This window comes from Raphanus sativus, unplaced genomic scaffold (assembly GCF_000801105.2).
Source record: "Raphanus sativus cultivar WK10039 unplaced genomic scaffold, ASM80110v3 Scaffold0243, whole genome shotgun sequence".
NCBI classification, from domain to species: domain Eukaryota; kingdom Viridiplantae; phylum Streptophyta; class Magnoliopsida; order Brassicales; family Brassicaceae; genus Raphanus; species Raphanus sativus.
The window spans coordinates 5335-32999 of record NW_026615563.1 but is presented as its reverse complement, the minus strand read 5'-3'; the positions used below and the strand labels follow the sequence as shown (position 1 = coordinate 32999).

At 34.7% G+C, this 27665-nt stretch overlaps 6 protein-coding genes and 1 non-coding gene across 7 annotated transcripts; 4 read left to right on the top strand and 3 right to left on the bottom strand.

Moving 5' to 3' along the window:
• The first annotated feature begins 5066 nt into the window (after window positions 1-5066).
• LOC130501650 (actin-2) lies at window positions 5067-7596 on the top strand. Its single transcript, XM_056996489.1, has 5 exons — window positions 5067-5224; window positions 5478-5548; window positions 5637-6030; window positions 6505-7118; window positions 7194-7596. The coding sequence occupies exons 2-5, from the start codon at window positions 5489-5491 to the stop codon at window positions 7257-7259; spliced, it is 1134 nt and encodes a 377-aa protein (XP_056852469.1). The 5' UTR covers window positions 5067-5224; window positions 5478-5488; the 3' UTR covers window positions 7260-7596.
• Window positions 7597-8685: 1089 nt separating this feature from the next.
• LOC130501651 (uncharacterized) lies at window positions 8686-8973 on the top strand. Its single transcript, XM_056996490.1, has one exon. It carries the CDS (start codon window positions 8686-8688, stop codon window positions 8971-8973), a length of 288 nt encoding a protein of 95 aa, XP_056852470.1.
• LOC108809789 (uncharacterized) lies at window positions 8806-9664 on the top strand. The gene has a single exon (XM_056996485.1). The coding sequence runs from the start codon at window positions 9039-9041 to the stop codon at window positions 9306-9308; it is 270 nt and encodes an 89-aa protein (XP_056852465.1). The 5' UTR covers window positions 8806-9038; the 3' UTR covers window positions 9309-9664.
• Window positions 9665-10154: 490 nt separating this feature from the next.
• LOC130501647 (putative proline-rich receptor-like protein kinase PERK6) lies at window positions 10155-13416 on the bottom strand. Its single transcript, XM_056996487.1, has 7 exons — window positions 12618-13416; window positions 11533-12171; window positions 11370-11440; window positions 11216-11292; window positions 10978-11122; window positions 10720-10881; window positions 10155-10638 (listed from the first exon to the last, which is right to left on the bottom strand). The coding sequence occupies exons 1-7, from the start codon at window positions 13315-13317 to the stop codon at window positions 10336-10338; spliced, it is 2097 nt and encodes a 698-aa protein (XP_056852467.1). The 5' UTR covers window positions 13318-13416; the 3' UTR covers window positions 10155-10335.
• A 272-nt stretch (window positions 13417-13688) lies between these two features.
• TRNAT-AGU (transfer RNA threonine (anticodon AGU)) lies at window positions 13689-13762 on the bottom strand. The gene has a single exon. It is a non-coding gene; the product is annotated as a tRNA-Thr (tRNA).
• Window positions 13763-13851: 89 nt separating this feature from the next.
• On the top strand, window positions 13852-16073 carry LOC108806500 (ras-related protein RABG3f). The gene is made up of 7 exons (XM_018578643.2): window positions 13852-14036; window positions 14509-14535; window positions 14677-14776; window positions 15175-15321; window positions 15407-15487; window positions 15572-15717; window positions 15816-16073. The coding sequence occupies exons 1-7, from the start codon at window positions 13984-13986 to the stop codon at window positions 15880-15882; spliced, it is 621 nt and encodes a 206-aa protein (XP_018434145.2). The 5' UTR covers window positions 13852-13983; the 3' UTR covers window positions 15883-16073.
• A 3385-nt stretch (window positions 16074-19458) lies between these two features.
• Window positions 19459-22879, bottom strand: LOC130501649 (polyol transporter 5-like). The gene is made up of 4 exons (XM_056996488.1): window positions 22647-22879; window positions 22174-22520; window positions 21125-21424; window positions 19459-20315 (listed from the first exon to the last, which is right to left on the bottom strand). Exons 1-4 carry the CDS (start codon window positions 22798-22800, stop codon window positions 19530-19532), a joined length of 1587 nt encoding a protein of 528 aa, XP_056852468.1. The 5' UTR covers window positions 22801-22879; the 3' UTR covers window positions 19459-19529.
• Between the last annotated feature and the right edge of the window lie 4786 nt (window positions 22880-27665).

Genomic DNA, 27665 nt, shown 5'->3' with positions numbered 1-27665 from the left:
TTAATTAGTTTTTCATAAGCACCATTTTCTTAAGCACCCGCAATAATCATGCCCTAAGCTTCCGGTGTACTCATGGTTGACCGACCCTGAAATTTTAGAAACCTTAAACAACTTAGTAATGACTTGTGAACAAAAATTCACAATTGGAGAGCTTACGTTTATATATAACTCGGAAAAAAATTAGGAACCCAAAACCAGTATTTCACTTGGATATAATCCAAGACCGGCTCTGGTGTATGGTGTACCGGATTTTCAAATGGTTCGCCTGAACTGAATCACCATAGATAAACAATGGCTAGGTCTCATCTATTATTGTCATGTTTTGATCCGCATAATAATTCACATTTATTTCCAACAATAATTCAATAACTTTAATAATTGAACGACGTTATTCATTTTATAAAAGTATATCAGTCCTCAAAATAGAGAGAAAAAAACTTTTGAGCTTCACTTCCTATTTTATGTTCCATCATGCCTCCTATACATGAGGAAGTCTTAAATAAACTTGGTTTATCTAGTTAAGAAATTCCCTGTGATAACAATTTCTTTTTATCATAAATATAGTATATATTATATAATGATCAAAATGACTACAAATATTTTATTAAAGATATAAATATGCATTTATATATCCATACAGTTAACTAATTTAGATTTAAGGTTTAGATTTGATTGGTGGAGTTTTGAGGGAGGTATGGTTTAGAAATTTTTAAAATATATTTAAAATTTAATATATAAATTTTAAAATAGTTTCAAAAAGAAATTTTGGATTTGAAAATAAACTTTGTGAAATTTTTTTTCTAAAAGTGTAAAAATAAAAAGTTCGAATTAAAAATATATTAGTCAAAATAATAATTTTTTAATTTATTTTTAACTTAAATAATTATTGATATTTATATATCAATAAAACGAGAATAAGAATTATTCTTTCATTTTAATGAAACTTCGTCATTTCCCGTTGCATTCTCTTTTGTTAAAAAAATCATTTAAGTGTATTTTGAAAAAATTGCCATTCTTGTTACAGAAGAAAAATAAGAGAATTCCATTTTCTTTATTCTTACAAATTTCTTTTCAACTATTTATTTAGCTATCTTAATAATGAAGTCATAACTGCATTTAAGTTATTGAATAATTTGGTTTAAATATTGACTTCATTTAAGTTATTGAATAATTTGGTTTAAAATATTTAAAGTGAAAATTTTGTTTTTCATAAATCCTATCGGCCATACCGACGGTTTGAAGAATAATACACTTATGGTGTGTATTCAACCGAGAATTTTAGATGATTTGTATTAAAATGACAAATTTACTGTTATTCAAACATGAATTTTTAAAATTTATTTAAAATCTGTTGTTATTAAAATTGATATTTCATAAAATATTCTGAAACAAACTATTATTAAAATTTTCTAGTAATTTTAAAGTGTTTGGGTGGAGTTTCTTAATTCAAAAAAATAAAATAAAAACTCAAATCTTATGGTTTTAGGTGATATTCTATAGTAATTTAATAAAAATCACCTTAAATTTTTAATTCAAAGAATTCATCTACAACTTCGTTAAAAAATCAAATCACTTCAACTTTAGATTGAATGCACTCCCCCCTCCTCTGATGCTTTAGAGTGGACTACCCAAAAATATACCACCTTATACCTAACCCTAGTTTGAATATCTTTCAGATAATGTCAGAATAATTTAATAAAAATCATCTTAAATTATTCAATTTGTAGAATTCATCTAAAATTTCGTTAAAAATCAAATTACCTCAAACTTTTATTCAAAAGTATACCACCCTACCTAATCCTAATTTGAATATCTTTCAGATAATGCCAGAATAATTTAATAAAAATCATCTTAAATTCTTCAATTCGTAGAATTCATCTAAAACTTTATTAAAAATCAAATTACCTCAAACTTTTATTCGAATACACTCTCTCTACATTTAATGCTTTAGAGTGGACTATCCCAAAAGTACACCATCCTTTCTAATCTTAATTTGAATATCTTTGAGATAATATCAGAGGTTGAAACCTAAACGCAAGACTAACCAAACATAAATAATATAGTTTTTAGTAGGAATCGAACTCATGAACATTGTGAACAATGTGAACACATAAGAGATTATCATCAAGCTACCACGGCTAAGTTGAAAAGTTAGCAAAACGAATTTTATATTACATTATTGTGTGATGGATGCTTCAAGCTTGTATCATTTTCTTATGTTGTAGAAATGTATAATATTAGTTATAACAATTTGAATAATATATCAATGGAACAATACATAATTCGATTAATAAATATGGAACTTCATAGTTGGAAAAATATGAAGTATAAATATAGTATCCATTTGAATCTTATTACACATCTATCTTATTAAAACAGAAACATTCTGTTGGACCTAACATTTATTTTGTAAGTTTTTAAATTAAATACAATTTATACTTTATAGTTAAACCTACATTAAATCACTAATATTCTTTTCTTTATACTACTATCCATGTTTCCAAACAATATACTTATTTCTTTATACTACTATCAATGTTTCCAAACAATATATTTTTATACTACTATCAATGTTTCCAAACACTATATTTTTATAAAATAACTAATATTTTAGTAATTAATCTTAGTTATTAATCTTTGTTATTTTATATCTATCATTTTCTCTTTAAAATTTTGTAAAAACGTCATAATTCATAAATTGCAAAATAATGAACTTTAAAATTTGGATTATAAGATTACAAATTATGAAACTATTACAATTTAAATCAAATCAGATTACATATCGGTCATCCATCAGTTCAATCGGTTAGTCTCGGATTTTTGTGATTTTTTTAATATGATTTTTTAAAAAAATCTAAATTGAATTATCAGATCTTCGGATTAACCGGTATAATCACAATCGGGCTGGATTTAAAAACACTGATTTAAATGCAAAAATATTTTAAATACATTCTTTAAAAATTACCAAAATATTTGTTAAGTTATTAATGAAATTTTTCATCGTAAAATATCCCGCGCTTCCAAAACGCGGGTCAAGATCTAGTGTAAGGCTTAAAGCCTTAAACCACATAAATTTAGAGGTAGTTAAATCCATATTTCAAAAAAAAAAAAGCAATACAACTTTATGGGTGGATACATGATTGTGGTGTGCCACTACTATCAAAGTTGGGAGGGTTCGAAAAACCTATATACATCTCCAGGATCAAACAACCCATTAATTACATTCTAAATCCAGAGAAAAACTAACCATAATTGATTTTTCTCCAACGGTGGCAAAATTTTTTTTTGACTTTTCTCGAACAAAAGAACACGAATGTGGCCTGCTATATATATGTGACTTTTTATATTATGATAAAAACATGAACATGGCCTGCCTCATCATATAATAAATAGTGAGAATCAAATGTAATCATAATAGCAGCAATGAAAACAACAAGTAGTTTCGTAATGATGGACACAACGTTTTCGTACGTGCCAGCTTAACCTTCCCACAATCTTTTTCCAACTTTCCCTCTCTCACTGGCCTCATTCGATTGTACTCAGCATGTGCGATTCACGTGGATCACATAAAGTTGACTTTTTAGGTTTTCACCTCTTAACGAAAAAGTTAACGAGGGTGGGTCATAGTCGGTTTTGTTAAATTTTAGGGTTTGAAGATGAGTATTACTGCTAACATTTCAACTTGTTATGCGGCTTATGCCTAAGATGATATATTGATATGATCTAACTATCATACGTTGTATATACTCAGTCTGTAAAAGAAAATATACTCAGTTTGTAATCTAACTAAGATGTGGTCCCTGAAAAGACTAAAGAATGAGGGTCCAGAAGAAACTGGCCACTTAATACACGCATTTGAATCAAATAACCTAAAGTACTTTGAATTGCAAAGGCTAAATCTATTTCGCTTACAGAAACTATTAATACTTAGCTTCGTGCCAAGGAGTCAAGAATCAAGATACCCATTACTCCATCAGTAACGTTAGCTTGTGAAACTCGGAAAGAAGTTATTAATCTCAAATGTATCGATAGATCATTTAGGTTATCATAAATCTAAGTGCACATATGATATATCTATATGGCACTAAAGGCCTAAACTCCATGCATTTTGTATCTCAACTTGACATTACTTAAAGCAATCACATATGGTAAACAATAAATAACTATTTCAGAGGGTCTAACCGGTGACCATTAGAGGAATACTAGGAATGAGTAGGGAAAAAATGCAGAGGAATAAATTTATAGGAACATAAAGGAATATTATTCCTCATCAATTATAGCAAGGAACAAATTTGTTCTATATTCCTCTAGAATAAAAAGAATAACAAGGAATGAAAAGGAAAAACTATTCCTCATAAATGGTAAAAACAATTAGAAATAGCAAAGAATGTACTATTCTTTTCCATTCCTTGGTCACCAGTTATACCCAGAAACTCTTATTTGTGTGTCAGCAAATATATATAAATAATTTTACAATCGCTTTGACGACTTCGGATGTACATGTAGTAGGAACTATTTAATACATTAATAATGAAGGGGATGAAATATTATATTTTAACACATCATGAAAGTCACTTTCTTTCACGGCCTGATCTTACTATTCCACTTAGAAAAATAAAATTGAACGATTCGATCCCAATAGAAAATGAATTAATTAAGTTGAATTTTGTGAAATCTAATCGAACAAGCAACCACGACCATCGTTGCCTGGATTGACTCGGTTAAGTTAACACTTGCTAATAAAATAAAATAAAAAATAAATAAAAATGGAGCTGTCTTTATACGCCGAGCAGATCACCCATCCCAGCAAAACAAAATAAATCCTAACTAATCCAACGGATGACAGAAAAAAGAATCTTAATTAATCAAAACGACTGAGATAATTAAATTAAATTTTAAAAAGGGGTAATTAATCAGTTAACACGAGGGAAAAGGCTGTCTGACAGCCAGGTCACGTTATCTGTTCTTGTGGTCGAAATGATTCGTCCTTGTCGATAATTATATATTATTATTTTTTGTTTGAAAGGCCGAAAATAAAAGTATTACAGATAATAATCCCGCCTATTTAAATTCAACCATTGTTTCTCCCTCTTTGAATTGTCTCTCGTTATCCTCAGCTTCATTATCATCTCCGTATCGAGAAGAGAGAGAGAAGGCCGGAATCATCTCGATTCCTTTATTTCTTCTTCGGTCTCGTCATCTTCTTCGATCTTTCTCGTTCAAGGTAACTTTCTGGATCTACTTTTTTATCTCTTGGATCTAGATCTTGAATCTGTCGAACTCGAATCCATGATCTAGTTTCAGTTGACCTATCTTCTTTAGCTTTTGACTAGTCTTGATGATCGATCTTGATCTCAATAGTGACAGATGATCCATATTCAGATTCACTGTTCTCTTCAAATCTCAAAACTCTTTAAGATTAGATTGAAATATTGAACTCAGATTAAGGGATGCTCTGTTACTGTTAATATGTGCAGCTTATTAAAAAATGGCTGAGGCTGATGATATTCAACCAATCGTCTGTGACAATGGTACCGGTATGGTCAAGGTTAGTCTCTCTTGACTCTCTTTCATCAGATCTGTTTTGGAATGTTCTCTCTTTTCTTGATGGGCTTTTATAATTTCTGTTTTGCCAGGCCGGTTTCGCCGGGGACGATGCTCCCAGGGCTGTTTTCCCTAGTGTTGTTGGTAGGCCGAGGCATCACGGTGTCATGGTTGGGATGAACCAGAAGGATGCCTACGTTGGTGACGAAGCGCAGTCCAAGAGAGGTATCCTCACCTTGAAGTACCCTATTGAGCACGGTGTTGTTAGCAACTGGGATGATATGGAGAAGATCTGGCATCACACTTTCTACAATGAGCTCCGTATCGCTCCTGAAGAGCACCCGGTTCTTCTTACCGAGGCTCCTCTTAACCCGAAGGCTAACAGAGAGAAGATGACGCAGATCATGTTCGAAACTTTCAACTCTCCGGCTATGTATGTCGCTATTCAAGCTGTTCTCTCCTTGTACGCTAGTGGTCGTACTACCGGTTAGTACATCTTAAGCCTCTCTTTTGAACTAGCTCTGCAGATTTGAACCGGAATTTTTAGTTTTTGGTTCGAGTTAGGTTTCGTTTGGTTGGATTTTGAAATAATTCGGTTATCGTTTAGTTTTTTGATTTTTTTAAAGTAAACAAAATTTAAAAATTAGCAAAAATAACCGAAATTAACCAAAAAAATCAAACCAAATTAACCGAACTAACCAAATTTAACTGAAATAAACGAATTAGCCAAAATAATTTGAGATTTTTAGAAAAATAAAAGTGAAATCTAAACCAAAACACAAAAAATCGATTGGAAATCGAATAAACCGAAAACCGAACCAAACTGATTTTTCATTTTATTTCTGTGGAATTGTTGTCAAACCAAATTAACTCGATCCAAATAAACTGAAGTATCCAAAACCACATGGCTACTTTGAACTATTATTTTGAAACTGAGCTGATTCTCTTTCCCTTGAACAGGTATTGTGTTGGATTCTGGTGATGGTGTGTCCCACACTGTGCCAATCTACGAGGGTTTCTCTCTACCACACGCCATCCTCCGTCTTGACCTTGCTGGTCGTGACCTTACTGATTACCTCATGAAGATCCTTACCGAGAGAGGTTACATGTTCACCACCACAGCAGAGCGGGAAATTGTAAGAGACATCAAGGAGAAGCTCTCCTTCGTCGCTGTGGACTACGAGCAGGAGATGGAGACTTCCAAAACCAGCTCCTCCATCGAGAAGAACTACGAGTTACCCGACGGACAAGTGATCACCATCGGTGCCGAGAGATTCAGGTGCCCGGAGGTCTTGTTCCAGCCTTCGTTCGTGGGAATGGAAGCTGCTGGAATCCACGAGACGACCTATAACTCGATCATGAAGTGTGACGTGGATATCAGGAAGGACTTGTACGGTAACATCGTGCTCAGTGGTGGAACAACTATGTTCTCTGGTATTGCAGACCGTATGAGCAAAGAGATCACAGCACTTGCACCAAGCAGCATGAAGATTAAGGTGGTTGCACCTCCCGAGAGGAAGTACAGTGTCTGGATCGGTGGTTCCATTCTTGCTTCCCTCAGCACATTCCAGCAGGTAAATATTGACATGATTTTATTTATAAATATAAATAAAGGAGCTGATTGTTTTTATATGTTGGTTCTTGAACAGATGTGGATCTCCAAGGCTGAGTATGATGAGGCAGGTCCAGGAATTGTACACAGAAAATGCTTCTAAGCTCTCTCTCTCTCAAGTAAAGGCTGAAAGCTGTGGGTTTTATCGAATGGGATCAAAGTTTCTTTTTTTTTTCCTATCCTATTTGCTTTTCCATTTGTTTGTTTCATTTTCTTTTCTTTTGTTTCTGTGCACTTTTGTGTAACAAAACTCTTATGGGTTTTTACTTTACGTCTGCGTTTGAAAGAAACAGCTTTCGTTTTTGCGTTAATACTCCATTGGTTTTGTTACTCGAGTGATGTTTTTATTTTTCTATAATTTCTTTCAACACTGGGAAGAAGAACCTTTGATACTCTTTGTATTGTTAATATATGTATTGTATGAGATACGATTCTATTGATTTTGGCATCAAGTTTTACTACAATGCAACCTTTAATAGTTCAGCTTCATCTTGGAATCGAGGTTCTGAAGGGTTTAGAGGCCTTATCTGATTCCCCTTGCGTATAAAAAAAAGAATCTATGTGACATGAACATCTCACTAAGCGAAAGTCAGATTTCTATGCACCATTTTATATGTTCACACTAATCACAACAATTCTACTGTTATAAAGTTTTACCAGTAGTCACTAAAACTTGTAAAAATAATATTTGCAGATCACACTTACCGCAAACAATCCTATATGTACTTGATAATCGAATTCACATTCTTGTTTTTTAAAGAATTTTATTCCAATAACCCCAAAAGGGGGATCAGCTATAAAAATACAACAGAGAAATTGAACAAATATTGTTATCAGAGAAAAATACAAATGAAGGTCTTTTGTTCTTTTGTTCTTTTTTTTGAAAAAGAGGTCTTTTGTTCTTCTTGTTCTTTCCTTTCAACCCAATCACCTTGACCTTCTCTTCGGGTTTCCAAGTTCTTATCAAATACTATTTCATTCGAGCCTTTTTAAGCTGAAGTGAGTTGATTTTTATTCCACTTTCTTTTAAACATTTTTTACTATGGGACCAACTTTAAGAAAGTTTTATAAGTTTTTCATGACATCACATACATATTTCTTTCTTATAATAACATATTTTTTACATGATGGGCGACACTATAACAAAGTTGCATGAATTTCAAATTGATCTTGTTACGTAGTTACGAATTAAGCCTTTATGCGTTGGTTATCAAAAGTCAAGTCGTTGAAGAATTAACCAATGCTCAAACCAAGTCCACCTTGGGTCCATGTTTATTTCACTAAACGGGCCTTATAAGTAGTATACATGGGCTTTAAAACTGAGCCGTAGGATTGAGAAAAATATTACAGCTTTCAAATTTAATCAAATCTTTCCCCTTCATCGTCTCTCCTCCCTCACACTCACACTCACACTCACACTCACACTCGTGCAAATTAGGGTTTAAGAGAAAACCAAAAACTCAGAGAAGAGTCAATCTCTTGTTCACTGCTTCGTTCTTTCTGAAGACCATAAATCCGTAATCGTAAAGATGGCTCGTAACGAGGAGAAAGCGCAGTCGATGCTCAACAGATTCGTCACCATGAAAGAATCCGAGAAGAAGAAGAAGCCGTTACAGCGCCGCCCCTACCTCGCCTCCGAGTGCCGCGACCTCGCCGACGCGGACAAATGGAGGCACCAGATCACGCGGGAGATCAGCCGCAAAGTCGCGGAGATTCAGAACGAAGGATTAGGCGAGCACAGGCTCCGCGACCTCAACGACGAGATCAACAAGATTCTGAGAGAGAGAGAGATGGCACTGGGAGAGACGGATCGTTGAGCTGGGAGGTCCTAATTACAATAGGCACGGCGCGAAGATGACGGATCTTGAGGGGAACATCGTTGATGTACCGAATACTAGCGGAAGAGGTTGTTAGCGTTGGAGCGGTTAAGGAGGTTTTGTTTGAGGAGGAGGAGGATGTGGTTGAGGAAGAGAGGAAGGAGGAGAAGGAGAAGGAGAGGGAGTTTGTGGTGCATGTTCCTTTGCCTGATGAGAAGGAGACTGAGAAGATGGTGTTGCGGAAGAAGAAGATGGAGTTGTTGAGAGAGTATGCTAGTGAGGATTTGGTTGAGCAGGAGAAGGAGGCTAAAGCTATGCTCAATATCCATAGATAGAAACACACTTTTAGGTGGGTGATTGAATATTTTTAGCTTTAGTCTTGAGAATAATAGTATTAGTACCCTTGTGGATGGAGTTTAGATAGATATGCAGGAACTGTTATTTCAATGGCAAATTACAAAATCCTTGCTTAGTTAGTGCTTGCAAGGGATTTTTCTACTATGCTGTCTTGATAAGTAGGAGAGGCTGATAAATCTTTGTGCTCAAGCTAAGAAGTTGCCTTTTGGAACAAAGTGTGGGATATAAGGAGGGAGAAGTGTGAGTGAGAAACAAACTCTTGTTCGCTTATGTTAGCTCTACTTTTTGTATTCTGTGTTTTAATTTATTTGCGGTCACAGAATCATTTCTTCTTGATCGCAATCACTTAATGAATCGGATTTCTTCTTCCTTGTCAGAACCATAATCTGTCTTGGTTTAAGACAGCTTCTGCTTCTGACATAAGTTCAGAGACCCTACCGAACTACTGAGTGTTCAGCAGAAATTGGGCTGTCTATTACGTGTTTTTGATCCTTTTCTACACTTTCATGATCTCTTCTCCGTCGTCATCCTCTGTTTCTGAGATCCCTAGAGTGGCACTTTCAGTTGTTTCTCATTACCCTTCTGTTTTTTGTGATTCATTAGTCTTGAGCTTAGGAGGATCATTAGAAGCTGATGTAGAACTCAAAAGGGATCACGAAATGTCCGAAGCTTTTCTAGATTTGATCCAGTCTGGGGGTGGTATTGTCGAACCCAATTTTTCGGCTTAGGAAGAACATAAGCAGATCCTGTAGAAACAATAAATCTGATGTCTCACTTGTAGAATCTGCTGTTGATAGAGACATAGAAATAACAATTCAATATTAGCAGAGACATTTAGAATTATAAATAATCAATCAAATGTTTGAATATGTTTTCACAGACACAAACACAAATACATCAACGGTCAATAATCTGACCAGAAAAATAAAAGATTTATAAAGATTTCAGAAGGAAACAAAACACAAAAGCACAGCAAGGTTGATTTGTTTGAATCTAACAGCTAAATCAAAACTCTCGGCCAGGAGGTGTTTTGTTGTTGTTAGCTCCTCCTCCTCCTCCTCCTCTATGAGTCTCCTCGCTGCTCGAGGAAGATGGGTGAAGCCCATACTCGCTCGTGTTCCCATACTCGCTCGTGTTCCCATACTCCTGGCTATCCAACGCCACTTTCCTGAACTTCTTCATATCCGCACTGTAACTCCCCGAGTCATAGTCTGAGCTTGAACCCCTTCCGAAGAGTGCACTCTGTCCAGGCTTGGCTCCTTCGTTTAGATCATCTAGCGATGCATCTCCCTCTAGAGCTCGAACAATCTATTAAGAATCATAGAGTGACTCAGAACATGTGGTTTGGATCGTATCCATTAGTGATTATGTTTGTGTCCTAAGACTTACTTGGCTCATCTTAGGCCTGCGTCTAGCTGAGTGTCTGATGGCTGCAACAGCACAAGCCACCATTCTTGCCATCTCATAAGGCTCGTATTGGCCCTCGAGACGTGGATCAACTAGTTCACTGTAATCTCCGTCTTGAGCTGCGTTTAAGCACAAGGGTCTTGCCTGTGTAACAAAGTAAACAGAGTTTGTATATAGATCGTTAAGTCACAAAGATTGTTAGGAAACAGTTTGTGATGATTATATATATATGTTACTAACCCAATCAGCCAAGCTGTCTTCCATTTCACCAGTGAGATCAACAGGTCGACGTCCGGTTATGAGCTCAAGAAGCATCACTCCAAAGGAGAAAACATCTGACCTGTCTGTCAGTTTACCGCTTGATGCATACTCTGGAGCCAAGTACCTATTTATTATTTGATAGGAGATTCTTGATTAGAGAAACATATTTGGGTTGAGATTAGAAATCAAGAACATGTTCTTAAACGTTCTTTATTACCCGAAAGTTCCCATGATACGAGTGGACACATGTGTAACGTTGTCCTGAGATAGCTTTGCTAAACCGAAGTCTGCAACCTGAAGATTCGATCCAAGTCCAGTCATAAATAAAGAAACAAATAACAAAGAGAATCTGAAAGCATGATGATGCATACCTTGGCTTCAAAGGTTTCATCAAGAAGAATGTTTGAAGCTTTGATGTCTCTATGAATAATTCTTGGATGACCTAAGCACAAAAATTCAAGAACATAAAGTTTGATCACATCTCTAGTTAAACAAACCTCTATAGGATCAAAAGAAAGATTTGTTTTGACTCACAATCTTCATGCAAGTAAGCAAGTCCTTTAGCTGATCCCAAAGCAATCTTGAGCCTTGTAGGCCAATCAAGCATGGTACCACTTTTACCATGGAGATGATTCTCAAGTGTGTCATTAGGTAAGAACTCATAAACCAACATCCTCTGTTCTCCTGCAATACAATACCCAACAAGAGACACAAGAAACCGATGGTGAACTCGACTGATGATCTCGACCTCAGCCTGAAACTCTCGCTCTCCTTGTCCACTTCCTGCTTTAAGACTCTTCACAGCGATCTCTTTCCCGTTAGGAAGTATTCCCTTGAAAACATACCCGAACCCACCTTGCCCTAACAGCCTATCTTTAGAGAAGCCTTGAGTTGCTGCAGCTAGCTCGTCGTAGGTGAATGTGCTCTGGTTGAAACCTAGAGCTACTGAAGGGTGAGGTGGTGGTAGAGCCGGACCGTGTGGACCTGAGTAGATCTCGCTGCTGTTGAAACCGCCTGAGACGGGTGGTTGAGATTGTTGCCAGTTTCCAGGTGGTGGTGGAGGTGGTGAGTTCATCCAGTTGTGGTTACCGTTGTTTGATCCAGAATATTGACCAGACATATTCATTACATGACCATTTTGGCTATACTGTTGTTGGTACTGATCACCCCCACCTGTGATTAACAACAAAACAGAGACTTTGTTTAACCTCGTTTCTTGGGGTACAAGAAACCAAAATGTAATTGGCTTTTCCATAATATATAATCGTCAAAATATTATGAAAAATTTGAAATGTGGTTTGAAGGTTAGAAGATTTTTTTTTAACTAGGTTGTTATCGAGTTATCTAGGTGCACAAAAAAGGTTCCAAAAGAGAAACTAGATTATTGTTGGACGCTAAGGTTGGTGACTTTGTTTTGACCTTCTTTCTTGGGTAACAAGAAAATAAAGTAAACCACAAAACTTTGAAATGTGGTTTGAAAGTAAGAAGATTTAATTAAGTTAGGTTATTTATTGAGTTATCTTGGTGCGCAAGAAAGGTTCCAAAAACATAAATTTTTAGGTTAGTTTAGGAGGGATTAGGTTTGTGACTTGGTGTTGACTATTAATTAATGTGTTTACCTTTGCCTGTGGCGTAGCCATTGCTTGCGTAGTACGGCATTTGATGCTTCTTTTTCTTCTTGCGACAGCAACAGACGCAGAACAAGATCATAACAAGAAGCAGCAATCCAGCAGCAGCCGCAATACCTATGATAGCACCCGTGTTAACACCATCGTTACGTGACGAGTTTGAGCCACCACCACTGCTTGATCTAGGCGGAGCTAGCGATCTTGGTGGGGAAGGAGAGTTATTGTTGTTTCTAGAAGGAGGCGAAGGCGAATTATTATTGTTGCTTCCTCCACCATTGTTGTTATTATTCCCATTGTTGCCATCATTGTTGTTGTTGTTATTCCCATTGTTGTTGTTGTTGTTGCCATTATTGTTGTTATTATTACCATTGTTGCTTCCTCCACCATTGTTATTGTTGTTGTCATTGTTTCCACCATTGTTGTTGTTGTTGTTGTCATTGTTTCCACCATTGTTGCCTTGTGGGGGAGATGGTGGAGATTGTGAGTCTGAAGAAGGTGGTGGAGGAGAGGAAGCATTGTCCGGCGGTGGAGGAGAGGAAGCGTTATCGGGCGGAGGAGTAGCTGGTGGTGAAGAGGAAGGAGGAGAGGAGGAGGATGAGTCAGGAGACGGAGGAGATTGCTGTTCGGAGGAGGGAGGAGATGGAGGTGTGGATGACGGAGGTGAGTTCTGCGGGGATTGCCCCTCCGCCATAATAACTTTTGGATGTTTCTTTGTGTTTTATTTTTTTTTTATTCGGAAGCTCTCTCCCTAAGATTTTATTTTCTTAAAGAGAGAGAGAGATGGAACAAAGAGAACACACAAAAGCTCTTTGTTGTGTTTCCAAAACCTATTTTTAAGAGCGCTTAATAATTTTCAAATGTCTTATTTTTGTAGGGTCTATATTTGGGAATTAATACAGCCATGCAAATTATGTTACCTTCAGCTAAATTTGTAAAAAAAAAATTACAGGCAAGAACTAGTTGGTGTTTATTGAAAAGGAAAACAAATTGATTGGTGTATCCAAAGAAATGAAGATAGAGAAATAGACAATAATTGCTGGTGAAAAAAAAGGAAAAAAATAATGCTTTCGTTGAGAGTTGAACTCAAGACCTCCCGCTTACTAAACGGGTGCTCTAACCAACTGAGCTACGAGAGCTGTTTAATACATAAGATTGTATCATATATAACAACTAGTCATGTAACATAACGATTCTCCTATGATATAAAGACAAAACAGTAGTCGCCTACGAGACAGATCAGGACAGGAACAGCTTTTAGACTCTTCTGGGCACAGAGAGAAAGAAGAACACCTTCTTCTTCCTCAGAATATACCAGTCCGAGATCGTAGAATCTATTTCAGATCCGTTTACTGTTTCGATGCCTTCACGCAGACGTACCCTCCTCAAAGTCATCATCCTCGGTGATAGCGGGTTAGGTTTCTCCAAAGACACTCCCTTTTTTTTTTGATATGTATGCGATCGTACCGGTGATTTAGGGTTTTATAATGAGCAATTGTTTGTTCTGTTTGTTTGATTCATCAATTAATTACTCATTTAGCCTTAGGTATGTGTGTTGTTGATCAAAATCACTAAGTTTTGTGAGTTTCTTTGCTAAAAGTTTGAAACTTTTCGAGTTCATCTAGTCTTCAATGTTGACGCTGGTAAAAAAACTTGAGTTTACTGCGAGTGTCTATTCTCTATAGAGTGTGTGTGTGTGTGTTTTAAAGTAAAAGTTGAGTTTACTGCAAACTTGTGATTCGAGGTTTTGCTTTTTTGAATGTTCTTGCCTGCATTTGATGTGGGAGAAAGCTATGAAATACTGAGACTTGTGTTTAACATCAACATGTTATATACATTTATTAGAGTGAGCGAGACTAATTTTGGAATTCTCTTATTTGTGCAGGGTGGGGAAGACCTCTTTGATGAATCAGTATCCTACTTCTTTTGTTTGAATGATTTAACAAGTATGCTCTAGTAGTTTTGTTTTGATTTGGCAAAAAAAAAAAATTGTTTGGTCCTCTTTAAATGAGTATATGCGCTTTTTGTTTTGGGTTTAACACGATTACTTCAGATATGTTAATAAAAAGTTTAGCAACCAGTACAAGGCCACCATCGGAGCTGACTTCTTGACTAAGGAAGTTCAGTTTGAAGACCGACTTTTCACTTTGCAGGTGACTGAATTACTTTAATTTTGTTTTGAAGTAAGTTGGTATGTGGTTTAACACAACGGTGCCTGTATTCAATTGAGAGTTTTATTGTAGGAGCTTATCTTGTTTGTGAACCATGCTTGCTACTTATATTGACTTAGTTTTATGGTTGTGTAACGCAATAATTTACATTATGTTTGGAAGAAATCTGTGATGTTAATTACTTGAATGAGACTTACTTCACTAGAATATTTCCTTTGGTTCTTAATAGCTTTTCTTGATAATTATCACTCTTAGGAAATAAATAAAGATAGCTCCAAAGTGTCCTAAGTATTGTGTCTCACAATAAAGCGGTTAACCTTTAAGCTACCCTCTTTGCTTGAACAAATTAGCTCACTTGTTTCTGTTGTGTGTAATTACAGATCTGGGATACAGCTGGACAAGAAAGGTTTCAGAGCCTTGGTGTAGCGTTCTACCGTGGTGCCGATTGCTGTGTTCTTGTATATGATGTCAACTCCATGAAGTCATTTGAAAATCTCAACAACTGGAGAGAAGAGTTTCTCATCCAGGTAAGTAGCTTGTTCTCTCACCCCCTTGTGAACAGAATAGGTAAAAAAAGCAGTAACACAAAGTGTAATTGTCCCCCCCTTACAGGCGAGTCCATCGGATCCAGAGAACTTTCCGTTTGTTCTTATTGGAAACAAGGTCGACGTGGATGGTGGAAACAGCAGAGTGGTATATGATGTTGTGCTTTACTTAATTTTTCCATTGTTCACTATTGTCTCTGAGAATTGTAACATTAAATCTTTGATCATACAGGTTTCAGAGAAAAAGGCTAAAGCTTGGTGTGCTTCAAAGGGAAACATCCCTTACTTTGAGACCTCTGCTAAGGAAGGCACCAATGTAGAGGAAGCTTTCCAGTGCATCGCCAATAACGCATTAAAGAGCGGAGAAGAGGAAGAGCTGTAAGTTTTTTCAAAACAGTTCCTGACTCCATACATCTTTTTTTTATGTCCTCAGTTTGGTGGTCTCAACGTTTTGGTCTTTTCTTTTTTCTCTCTAGGTACCTGCCAGACACAATCGATGTCGGGACAAGCAATCAACAGAGGTCTACAGGGTGTGAATGCTAAGGGATTTGATTCTCTCCCAGAAGAATGCTTTTGAGTTCAACAATGGGAAGTTTGTCTCTCCTCCCATTACATCTTTTCTTCACCAGTTATCTCTCTAAAGATATCATATTAAATGGCTGTACATTGTTCTTTCTCTTTGTGGGTAAAAGAACCCTTCAAAGCGATTTAACTTGTTTAATAAGTATATTATGGTTTGAAAAACGTTATTATGCATCTTTGGATATTTAATTATAAACAGCTATTTTGCATGCCTCCAATTAAACGAAAAATGATAAACAAACATTATAATTCTAAAATATATGATGGCTAAGCTACATTGTTTTAATAATTTTAAAGTTCTTAAAATATATGCTCTTATAGTTTTTTGAAACATTAAAGAATCTTTCAAGTATGTTTCATTTGGAAAATAAAGTCTATATAAAATGCCAACTCTATTAATTTCCCATGCTTGTTATCCTTTCAAATCACATATCTGATTAGTTTTTACAATTTTTATAATAAAAAATTAAAGAATGCTCAAAGTATTTTTGGTCCAATCTCGACTTTCGGATTGAAATTTGAGTTGTTTTTGTTCTTAGGTTTGGAGTCTCTCCACCTAAAACCAATCAAAAACTCATCTCCGATAAGAAAGTATAGAAAATAACTGAACGAATTGTATAATGCAATGGATTTAGAATTATCATCAATCATATAAGAACACAAAGCTGAATTAGGATTATCTTAGAGTAAAACAATATGTAAATTGTTTGCAAAAACCTATGGGTAACATATCTGACAAAAAAATTATATAATCTAAGTTTAATGGAAACAAAGAACATGCATTTTCATGAATGAAGCAAACATGCATCGTTAAGAATTGAAAAAGGGAAAAAGTTATATGGATTTGATCATATGATAGACTAAACTAATACTTAAAAAAATTGAATTCAAAAAGTGTGATAAAAGTAAAAAAATCGGTAAAGACATAAAAATACAAAAAACTCGATAAAGGCATAGTACAAACACACTAATCACTTGGTGATGTAGATTTAAGGTTAGTACCTAACTCATACACCAACATTTCAATATAATGAATATCTACTTCCAGTTGTATTTGATATTGCTCGTTATGGACACTAATTGTACATAAAGGTTTGTCTATCATTTTAACTTGGTTTTGCTAGTATGTTAAACAACAGATTGTGTGTGTGTGTTCCAAAAGAATTTGGATTCAATACATATCTATTTATCTCTGTGTGTTATATCTTTTATAGGTGAAGAATTGAGCTAAAACTCATCATATCAACAGCTCAAATGATGGACCTATCAACCCTTATTTTCTATGGCGACTGTTCTTGTTATGGACACTATTATTTTAACATTATTTTGCTAGTAATCATAATGATTGTCCTTTTTGTATTGGCTAACTATCTTTATAGTGATCTTTATTTAACTCATTGATTTAACAATAGTATTTTTATAATTCATTTATAATATCATCTAATTTTTATTTTGTTATCTAATATAGATGCGAATAACTGGGAAAACACTTATATAACCGGTATAATACAAATCCTAAATAAATGTGGGCTATATTTTACATTCTATTTGGTTACATATTATAATATCAAAATCAAAGAATTTCACATTATAGTGAAATTCAAAAAAAATACTGATATTAGTACTCAACAATCAAATTCAAAGGAATAATAGTATTCAACTTAACAAAAACATCAAAATATTATAAAACAATATTTACAAAAAATGTTAGAAATTACATGACAACTAAAAGAACATTTGCTTTAGAAGCTTTAACTTAACTCTATAGTTTTTCAAGCCATAATATTTTATTTTACACTTACTCTCCTTTCGTCATAAGGCGTGGAATTAGACCAAGGGGAATCTCCATAGAAACTCGTAAGTTGTTTTGTCTCAAATCCATAATTTCTGATTTTTAATATTTCTAAGCCCACAGTTATTATTCAACAGTCAAATTTTTAATAGATTACTTTTAAAAACAGTCGAAGTTTCCAAAGTCATAAACAATCAAGTACATTTTCATCTAAAATAAATTGTTGCAATAAAGTTCAATTAAATCTTTTTTTGTCGAGTTTATTATGCTATTAGAAACAACGAAAAACATTACATACATGATATTACAGCTGACCATTCTATATGCTTTATAAGAATTCATGAGCCGCCCTATGAAATCCATTCCTGACAGTATTCCTTACGCCATGCTAAAGATCCCTTGTAAGACTTGTCTCCAATATTCTGCATAATTCGCCTTCTCCAGGAATTGAAACCCAGACCTCCTAGTATAGAAATTGCGTCGCCTGGAATTCGAACCCCAGACTTGGGTGTAGAAGCCTTTAAACCTGGACCACTAGGCAACGGTGCTTCCACCACTTCAATTAAATCTTATAAACGAAAAGCCGAGTTTAAATTATCTGAAATCAAATATATGTAACATGCATGTCTATTATTATACGCATGGTTTTCAGTAGATATTTGGGTATTTTCATTTAATGATTAATTTTGGCCCATAATGTATTATTTTCAAATTTTATCGGCCCAAACCAGTCCTGGCTTGCCCTTCAAGTTAACAGTGCAAACATACTGAAGCTAACAGATTACTGTATATCAGTTCATTTTGGTGTTTGATTCATGAGTTTGTTGTTGAAGAAAGAAAGCAAGTACATGCAGAACACTCTACGTTGATTATCATAAGTTGTTTAGTTTCTTATGGGTGTTTTCTACTGGTGCAGAGAGAGTTGGTTATGTCGATGATCCTAATCTGCTTCCTTGTGTTGGAAACGAACCTTATAGTCCTCGCCATTGTGGTCAAATCGCACATCCTCTCGAGGGGTTTGAGTCTTTGACGAGGATTATCCTCTGGTTTATATGATGGATGAGACTGAATTCACCAATGTTATTTATCGAATAGAGAAACTAGAAGATACTATTTTCAATTGTATAATTTTATATATCTATGCTGCTTAACATTGTTAAAATCATGTGCTTATTCTTGTGAAAACTTTTGTTTCAGTTTATGAGTCATCTTCAACTGCTACTACTCTTTGCTCAGCAACCGTATCCAGCTGCAAAAGGTATTACATTTCTTTTGCCTTTCCAGAAACGCATTCGTAGCTTCTTGGGTTGGGACTATGGAAAGGGCTAATAGCTTTAATTTTATTTTTTTAGACATTCTAAATGTATATTAATGTTGATGATTAAGCTTACATTGTCGGTGAGTCATGCTACCTTATATTGAATTAGTTATATGCTAGTGTCAGATAATATTATCTTACATTTGTTTGGAAGAAATCACGAGGATGTATGTAATGTAAATTACTTGAATGAGACTTGAGTCACTAGAATTTTATCCTTTGGTTCTTAATAGCTTTTCTTGATATCTATCACCCTTAGGAAATAAATGAGGATAGGTCCAAACTGTTGTTGTGTTTCATTCCACAGTGGTCAAGCTTTCACATTTGTGGGAGCTACCTTGTTTGCTTGAACAAAGGTCACTTGTTTCTCTTTTTTTTTTCACCAGTTATCTCTAAAAATATTTTATTACATGCTGTAAATCTGTCCTTTTGAGTTTCAAAACGATTTCACTTGTTTAATAAGTTTTTATGCATCTTTGGATCATTACATTATTATGCTCATTGTTTGTTTGGTCCAATCTCAACCTGGGGATTCGAACTCGAGTTCTTGTTGTCCTTAGGTTTACTCTTGGAGTCTCTCCACCTGAATCCACTAAAAAGCTCATCCATATCCTCAAGCGACCTCCCTTGCGTCTCCGGCAAGAAAGTGTAAAAGAACACCCAAGCCACCGTCGCAATCCCTCCGAACAAATAAAACGCTCCTCCCGTCGTCATGGCTTTGGACATCAAAAGAAACGTCATGGAGATCACACCACTCGTCACTCTGTTCACCACCACACCCATACTCGACCCCTGCGACCTCAACCTCAACGGGAATATCTCCGAGGTGTAAACCCACGTGATAGGTCCAGCTCCTATCGAGAACGTAGCCACGTAAGTCATCACCGTCGCGATGCTTAGCACCAAAGCCCACATCACTTTCTTCTCCGTATGGTCTATAACCGTTAGAGACGTGCCTAACGCCGCGAGAGACAGTACCATGCCACCTACGCTGGTGAGAAGCAGTGGACGTCTTCCGACTCGGTCGATGAGGAAAGTGGCGACTAGTATGAATGATGTTTTGACGATTCCTACTGCTACGGTCGCTAGAAGCTGCTGGTGATCTGTTTTGAGTCCGGCCGTTTTGAAGATTCGTGGGGAGAAGAGAACCACCGCGTCGATCCCGCTGGCTTGCTGGAAGAAATGGATTCCCATCGCGGCGATCATGACGCGGCGTACGGCTGGAGTCGGACGGATTAGAAGCTCTTTCCATACTCCGCTGCCGTGGCTGGTCTTCCTCGAAACCTGTAAATGTTAGCAAAATTGTTAAATTTTGTTTATCATGAGTTTACACCAAATCAGTTATTGCTAAGTGGATTGACGATAATTATGTAATAAAAATTGAGAAACCAAGACAAAAGCTAAGGTTGTAACTGGTGACTCAATCTATGAATGTATGGAATAAAATGGGATGGAATAGTGATAATTTCAGAAATTAAAGGAATAATATATATATTTGTGTTTCTAATTATGTTTAAATTATCTCATTTCATTCGTTCTTTCCATTTTTCGTTATTATTATTTTTTACCATGAATGATTTTTAATCTGATTCATACTTTTTCCACTATTCCACATAAATGTGTGGAATCAATTTTTTTTGTTTTTTTCCAATTAACTCATAACTTTTTTTGGAACAGTCATGAATAACTAATTCCACATGTTTCCACTTATATAAAAAAGCATTCAAGTTACCCCTAAGACCGAAGTCCAACTAGTCTCATCTAATGTGTCGAGTTAGTGTATAATTAGAGAATAGTAATAGTATTGAGTTGTATTTTACTGTGTTGTTTCTTAACAATTGCATCGAAAATCTGATATATATACACAAGAAACTCATCTCAGTTAAAAATATAACTTATCTAAGTCAGTTAATCCTTATTATAAACTTTGGCTTTACTTCATTATCAAACTATAACTATGCATAATAACTTGGTCCTCAGACTACACATTTTGCTATCTAATAAGTCACTACTAGTATCATTAGACTACTACTTGTTTAATCAGAGACAAAATTTGGGGCGATCGAGAGTTTGTTAGAGACTGTTGTGTGTACCTGAACGACGTCGTCATGGCAATCGGCGGGGATTCCGGCGGCTTCTTTGATCTCTTGGAGGCGAAGAGCGGCTTCAGAGAGAGAATCAGAGGTCTTGTCCAGGACGCGTTTGGCTTCTCCTAGACGGCCTTGGATAACGAGCCACCGTGGAGATTCAGGCATGGCGAGAACACCGATCGCGAGTAAGACGGAAGGAACGGCTCCGACGCCGAGCATGAATCTCCATCCAAGCTTCAGAGGAAAATTAGAGAAGGCGAGGTTCGATACGTAGCCGAGCATTATTCCCGCGTTGATGAACACCTGTACACGACGTCATCACCATGCATCGTTATAAAGATGATGAATGAAAAGTCAACAATTTATTTTTGAAGTCAGCGATTTCTTAATATAATCATATACTTATATTTTCTTACAAAAATGAAAAAAACTAACAGAGTAGAAAAAAAAACATAGGTTGCTACTGAAATGCTATTTTGTGGTACAGATTTGTTTGGAATGCAACATTCAATAGTATCCATAAAATATCTATCATTTAATGAATATTATTTAAAAATATATCTAATTTAAAAATAAAAATAAAACAAAAATATAAATCTGTTGGAAAAGAATATATTTCCTTTGTTCCATATTATAAATTTTGATGAATGAATGGAATTCAATATTTCATCTAATCTATTAAAATACAATAAATCTTTTGTAAAAAAAATTGTATTCTACTTCATTCACTATTCCATTTTTTCTAGTCAACAAATATTTATTCCTTTTATTCATGATATATTCCTTTTAAAAATAACCAGTTGCAGCCATATATTTCTCATTTTTGTCCTCTACTGCAAGAATACATAAATATCATGTGCTAAAATAACGTAAACATACACAAATTTCAATAAGCTGTGTGTCTTTTTTCAATGGATCATGGCCTACTATGTCATTTTGCAAACATCGAGTATACAATAAGATCATTTTATAGTTATCTATAAAAATACTGAGATAAATTAATCTACACTGATCTAATTAAGTTGGTTAAGCGTTAATTAGCATATAAATACCTCAGGGAAGGAGGTGAGAAAGCCACGAGAAGATGCCGGAGCGACTTCGGCGGTATAGACAGGTGCAATCATGAGTGCATAACCGACTCCTATTCCGGCAACAAACCTCCCGAACATGAGGAAAGCGTAGTTAGGGGCGAGACCCATCAGGATTGCTCCGGCGAAGAATATAGCTCCGGCAAACACGATTGTGTTACGCCGACCAATCCAGTCTGAGGTTTTACCGGCGGCACAAGAACCGATGAGTGAAAAAATGTTGAGTATTCCGGCGAGAATACCGACTTGAAGATCAGTGATCCTGAAATCTCTCTTGATATAAATCAATGCTCCACTCATCACTCCTATATCTGCAAATTAATTAAAAAAATATATAAATGAACACTAATGAATGTGTGTGTTTGTATAATTACGAATCAGCGGTGGATTTTATTTGTTTACGTTGACCGGAAAAGGAGGTTAACGAGAAAGCTAACCATAACCAAGGAGGATGGAAGTCATGGAAGCTAAGATTGCACACGCGAATGCATACTTGTTCCTCTTTGGTTTTGCTGGTGGACCTAACTCCGGTACATGTTTTGTTGCCGTTGCCGTCGGGACTGCTTGATTTTCCGGCGTCAAACCTGTCATTTAGAGAGAGAGAGAGAGAGAGAGAGAGAGAGAGAGAGAGAGAGAGAGAGAGAGAGAGAGAGAGAGAGAGAGAGAGAGAGAGAGAGAGAGAGATGTGATGACTGAGAATACTAACAACAACTTGTGGTAATGAGAGCTATGTCCTAGTCTTAAATAGACGTGTGTATTCCGAGTTCCGTGGAGAGGGCAAAATCGTCCAAGGAAATGGGAACACTGCCTAAATATACATGTAAAGTAAATAAATAATAAAATAATAAATAGAGAAAGAAAGAAAATAATAAAAGAAGAAATAAAGAAAATAACAATTTTTTTTTATAATCACGAAATTCCAAAGGTTTATTAGACCTAAAGACTAATTTTACGAGGTTCATGACATTCTGCATATTTTTATCATTTAAGATAGTCCGTGTAACACTCTCAAAAGCTATTAGGGATGTAAAAGAGTGGGAAGTTGCTAAGAAAAAGCCTGCTGAGATAATAGTGACTAAAAAAACCCCTTTAGTCTTGTGTGATTCTGCAGTTCCGAATTGTTTGGTTGATGGTGTTTGGAATGCTAACTCTAAATTTGCAGGTTTTGGCTGGTTCTTGCAAGATACACAAGCTGAAGTGAAACTCCAAGGAGCAGCATCTCGTCGGCACGTTGGTTCGGCTCTGGCAGCAGAGGCCCTGGCCATGCGAGAAGCGCTCAAAGCTGCATTAGTTGCAGGTTTTTCGAAGATCAGGATGCTATCGGACTCTAGTATCTTTGTGGCTGCCCTGCGTTCAGGGACGGTTTTGAATGAGATAGCGGGACTAATCCACGAGATCAGTCACCTCATTTCTCTCTTCTCAACCTTATCTTTTGTTGTAATTCCTAGATCAACAAATTTGATAGCTGATGGCTTGGCCAAGAATGCTCTTTCTGTTTTATTGTCTCAAAACTCTATTTGAACCGCTCAGTTTAATCAAATGAAAACCGTTGACCAAAAAGAAAAAGATAGTCTGTGTAACCAAAAAAATTTGAATTCAGACCGGTATTCAAAGCTATAAACGCTTTACCACTAGACCAAGACAACTTGGTTAACAAATTTTATATTTGAGAGATTAATTGTTGGAAATAGTCAGTTTAGATTTCTCAAGTTAATAAAATTATAAATTGTGTTAGAAATTTAGAGAAATTTTCAACCAATGTGAATGGTATAACATTTACATTTGCATGTTTTGTTAGAGAACAAAATATCACTACAGGAACGGAAAGAAATTATACATAACTTTCACTTTATATGTAATTGTTTAGTACAATTATAACCTTCTTTCAATTTCTACTCTACCAAAACACAAAATAGAATAACCACACAAAAAACAAGGGAGAGCTTAAAGGTAATCTCGTAAAGGTTACTTTTTTGTTGCCCATGTGAGCTTGTTGCCTCTTGGTGCCGAGTTGATATTGAAGATTATACACTTAGCTCAAATAATGTTATTTTATTTGGATTAAAATTCGTGTTCACCTCTGTAACCTACTGGTCTAGATAAATAAATAAAAATTACCAGTATACGAGAAGTTTACATCTAGTTTGAAGATTCGATCAATAATATTGGATATAATATTTTCTAATCAGAGCATTTTAATATTTTCTAATCAGCAAACAAGATTCTGATCAATAACAGATTCTAAAAATCGTTAGACGGTAACTAACTTTTTTATAAAATATTAGCGAAATTATTAATTTATTTTATATATATATTATTTATATGGGATTTTTTTAAATTTTTTAGTTAATTATTATTGTGATGAATTATTAAAATTATATATATAAAACAAAATAAATTATACAAATTTATGGATTTATACTAAACTTAATTTAACATATTTAGACTAGATGGATCTAAACTTATTTTAGCTGATTTTTAATATTTAACCGTTCTGAATTTTATAAATCAAAATAAATCAAATTTTAAGAAAATCGTTTTGGATGGACCGAGTTGCCATCTAAACCGAATTTTAGAACTTCGGATACAATATTTCCTATGTACCTCGCTTTCAGATATTACAAAATCGTTTCGGATAAACCGAATTGCCGTTTAGACCGATTTTTAGAATCTAAGGATACACTATTTTTTATGTACCTTGCTTTGAAATTACAGAGCATAACTACCCAACAATGAGAGTTATGCGAGTACGAAAAGAAATTTATTTACGCATGTAAATTTGTTTTAATCTAAAACAAAGGTTAACACTAATACTAACGCATATTCTCTGGTTCAAATCCAATAGATTCATGTACGTGTGCTTGTTTTCACCTATAACATCAGAGGACGAACGTTAAGCCAAAGTTCAAAAAAAAAAAACATGAGAGAACGAACTATGTATATTATATGCATAATTTGAGGGCTTTAACTAGGAATTTTCGGTTATCCATTCGGAACCGAGTAGAGTTTTTGGTATTTTTAAGGTTATATCTTTCATATCCCGATTTGAGTATTATTTTAATATGAATCAAGTTTATTAATAACAATTCAGGTTGATATAATTAATAACTAATGTCAAAACTCATTTTGTAACTTATACTTATTTCAGATTCTAAGCTTGAGTTCAAATATTTTTATGTATTATATCAAAATAATCATGAAGTTAGTATTTGAGCTACATATTTAAAATTTAAAACTTATTTTATATATTATATCCAAGTAAATATAAAATTTAACATTTAAGATACTTATTAGGTTTCAAATATTTATTTCAAATACTAATTTTAATTTTTTGATCAGGGTTTTATGAAATATTTTGTGTTATTCGGATTTTTTCAGGTTACCATTTCGGATTCGGTAGCAGATGTGGATATATTTATACTATCATACAAGATCCATTCAGATATTTTATATCTTTGATAGGATACATATCTGAGTTTTTGGGTTCGTGTCAGTTCTGATCTTGGATTCTATGTTTTTTTTTCCTAGGCCTAATTTTAACTACAGTTAAGTTGATTAATAAATGTTATTTTGTTCTTGAATCTTGACTGAAATGAAGACGTTTAATCTTCTGATATAACTTTGTGTTTATTATTGCAATGTATATATTAAGTATTAAGTATTAAAGTTCCCCAGAGAAGCCGGGTCAAATAACCTAACAGTCCAATGCCACATGTTTTGATTCTTGAAGATGATAATATGTAAATTATCACTCTAACAATAATACTATAAGATTAATCCTGCAAAATGTTGTAAGATGCTATTAATATATAGTATTTATGGATACTTGCAAGAAACCATCAGTCGAGAAGTCGTTGCCATACAAGAGCAGTCGCTGTTATGAAGACTAAGAATTGTCAAACAACTTGCTTCTACTTGTAGACTATATCAGTCTAATTACAACAACGACAGCAAAAAACCAAGTAATTATCAAAACCATTTTGCCTCCTTGAAATGTCAAATATCCGTTTAATCTATATTTAGATTTGTAGGAGCGTTTTGGTTGTGGTTATGCCCGTTCAGCTTTGCTACTTGCCATATGGAATTCGACTCTAGTTTTTCTCTTATGGGATTAAAAAGAAAATATGGTCAAGTGACCTGTAGGTCCGGCAAAAAAAAAATTTCTTAGTTCTTACACTTTATGAGTACTATATGACATACATTACGCGTGATAACCTTAAAGTTACAAACTACCTAAGATACTATATTTAAGAAAATCAAGGAAATCCACAAGAAAGCAAGTACATGAGAAAGCTCTTTGATTTCTTCCGGATCACATCAGTTTCTTAATTTTTAATACTATATTTAGTCATATGCTTTCTTCTAGCAGGTCTAATATTACTTTAATTCACTACTCAAAATATTGCTCTCCTTGAAAAATTGTAGTTCTCACTATGATGCGTATGTTATGTAATACTTCATCAAAATATAGCATCATGATGAAGTATGCACCATGTTATGGGTAATATTCACATGATATCACTATGGAAATACGTTTTTTTAATTTAGCAATAAGAAGATGTACATTTTCAGTTTTACCTAATTTTAGCGTGTGTGTTTTGTTAAAACTGAAGGACTCTTTTTTTTTTTCAACAACTGAAGGACTCGTTAATAGTCGATATTACCAGTTACCACCTCAACATGTCATGTTAGAAAATAATCCAATTATTGAAGAGGAAGTAAATGTTGATGAAGTGGGCCAAATTCTAGCAGAAAAGGCAGCCATCATAAGCGACCATAACATTAGGAAGCTCGGATCTTTGGACTCTTATATGATATGATTTGACTTCCACTTTCGTATTTTCAGTGTGATTTTAATTTTACACACGTATATGTTCGTAAACTCTGAAATATGAACTATTTTAAGAATAGCTAAGACCAGAGTAATCTAAAAACAGTTAATTTGAAAGTGTCGGTTCTCAAAATTCGTTGACCTGAAAGTTGACAGTTCATGACGCTATAAGACAATAATGATTTGTTTAAGACCAGAGTAATCTAACAACAATTATTGTTGTTGTCAACAAAAGAATCATACATTGAACGGTACTACTACGTATGTATAGGGCTGGGCATTTTATCCGTTAAATTTGATTCGATTCGTTATCCGTTGCTATTCGATTCGAAAATTCCGAATATCCGTAAGCTTTCGAAGCAAAGCAAATACTAAAATTCAATATCCGTCAAAATCGAAGCAAATCACAAATATTAAAATTTTGGGAAGCGAATATCCGATCCGATCCGTCAATATATAAATACATGTATATTTTGATTATATTTAAAGTTTTAAATGTATAAAATTATATAATTATTATTCTAATATATTATTTGATAGATTCTATTCATATTATTACTTATATAAAAGTATTACATAAAAGGAAGAGAAAATATTTACGATAATTATAATTTTTTTTTAAGTT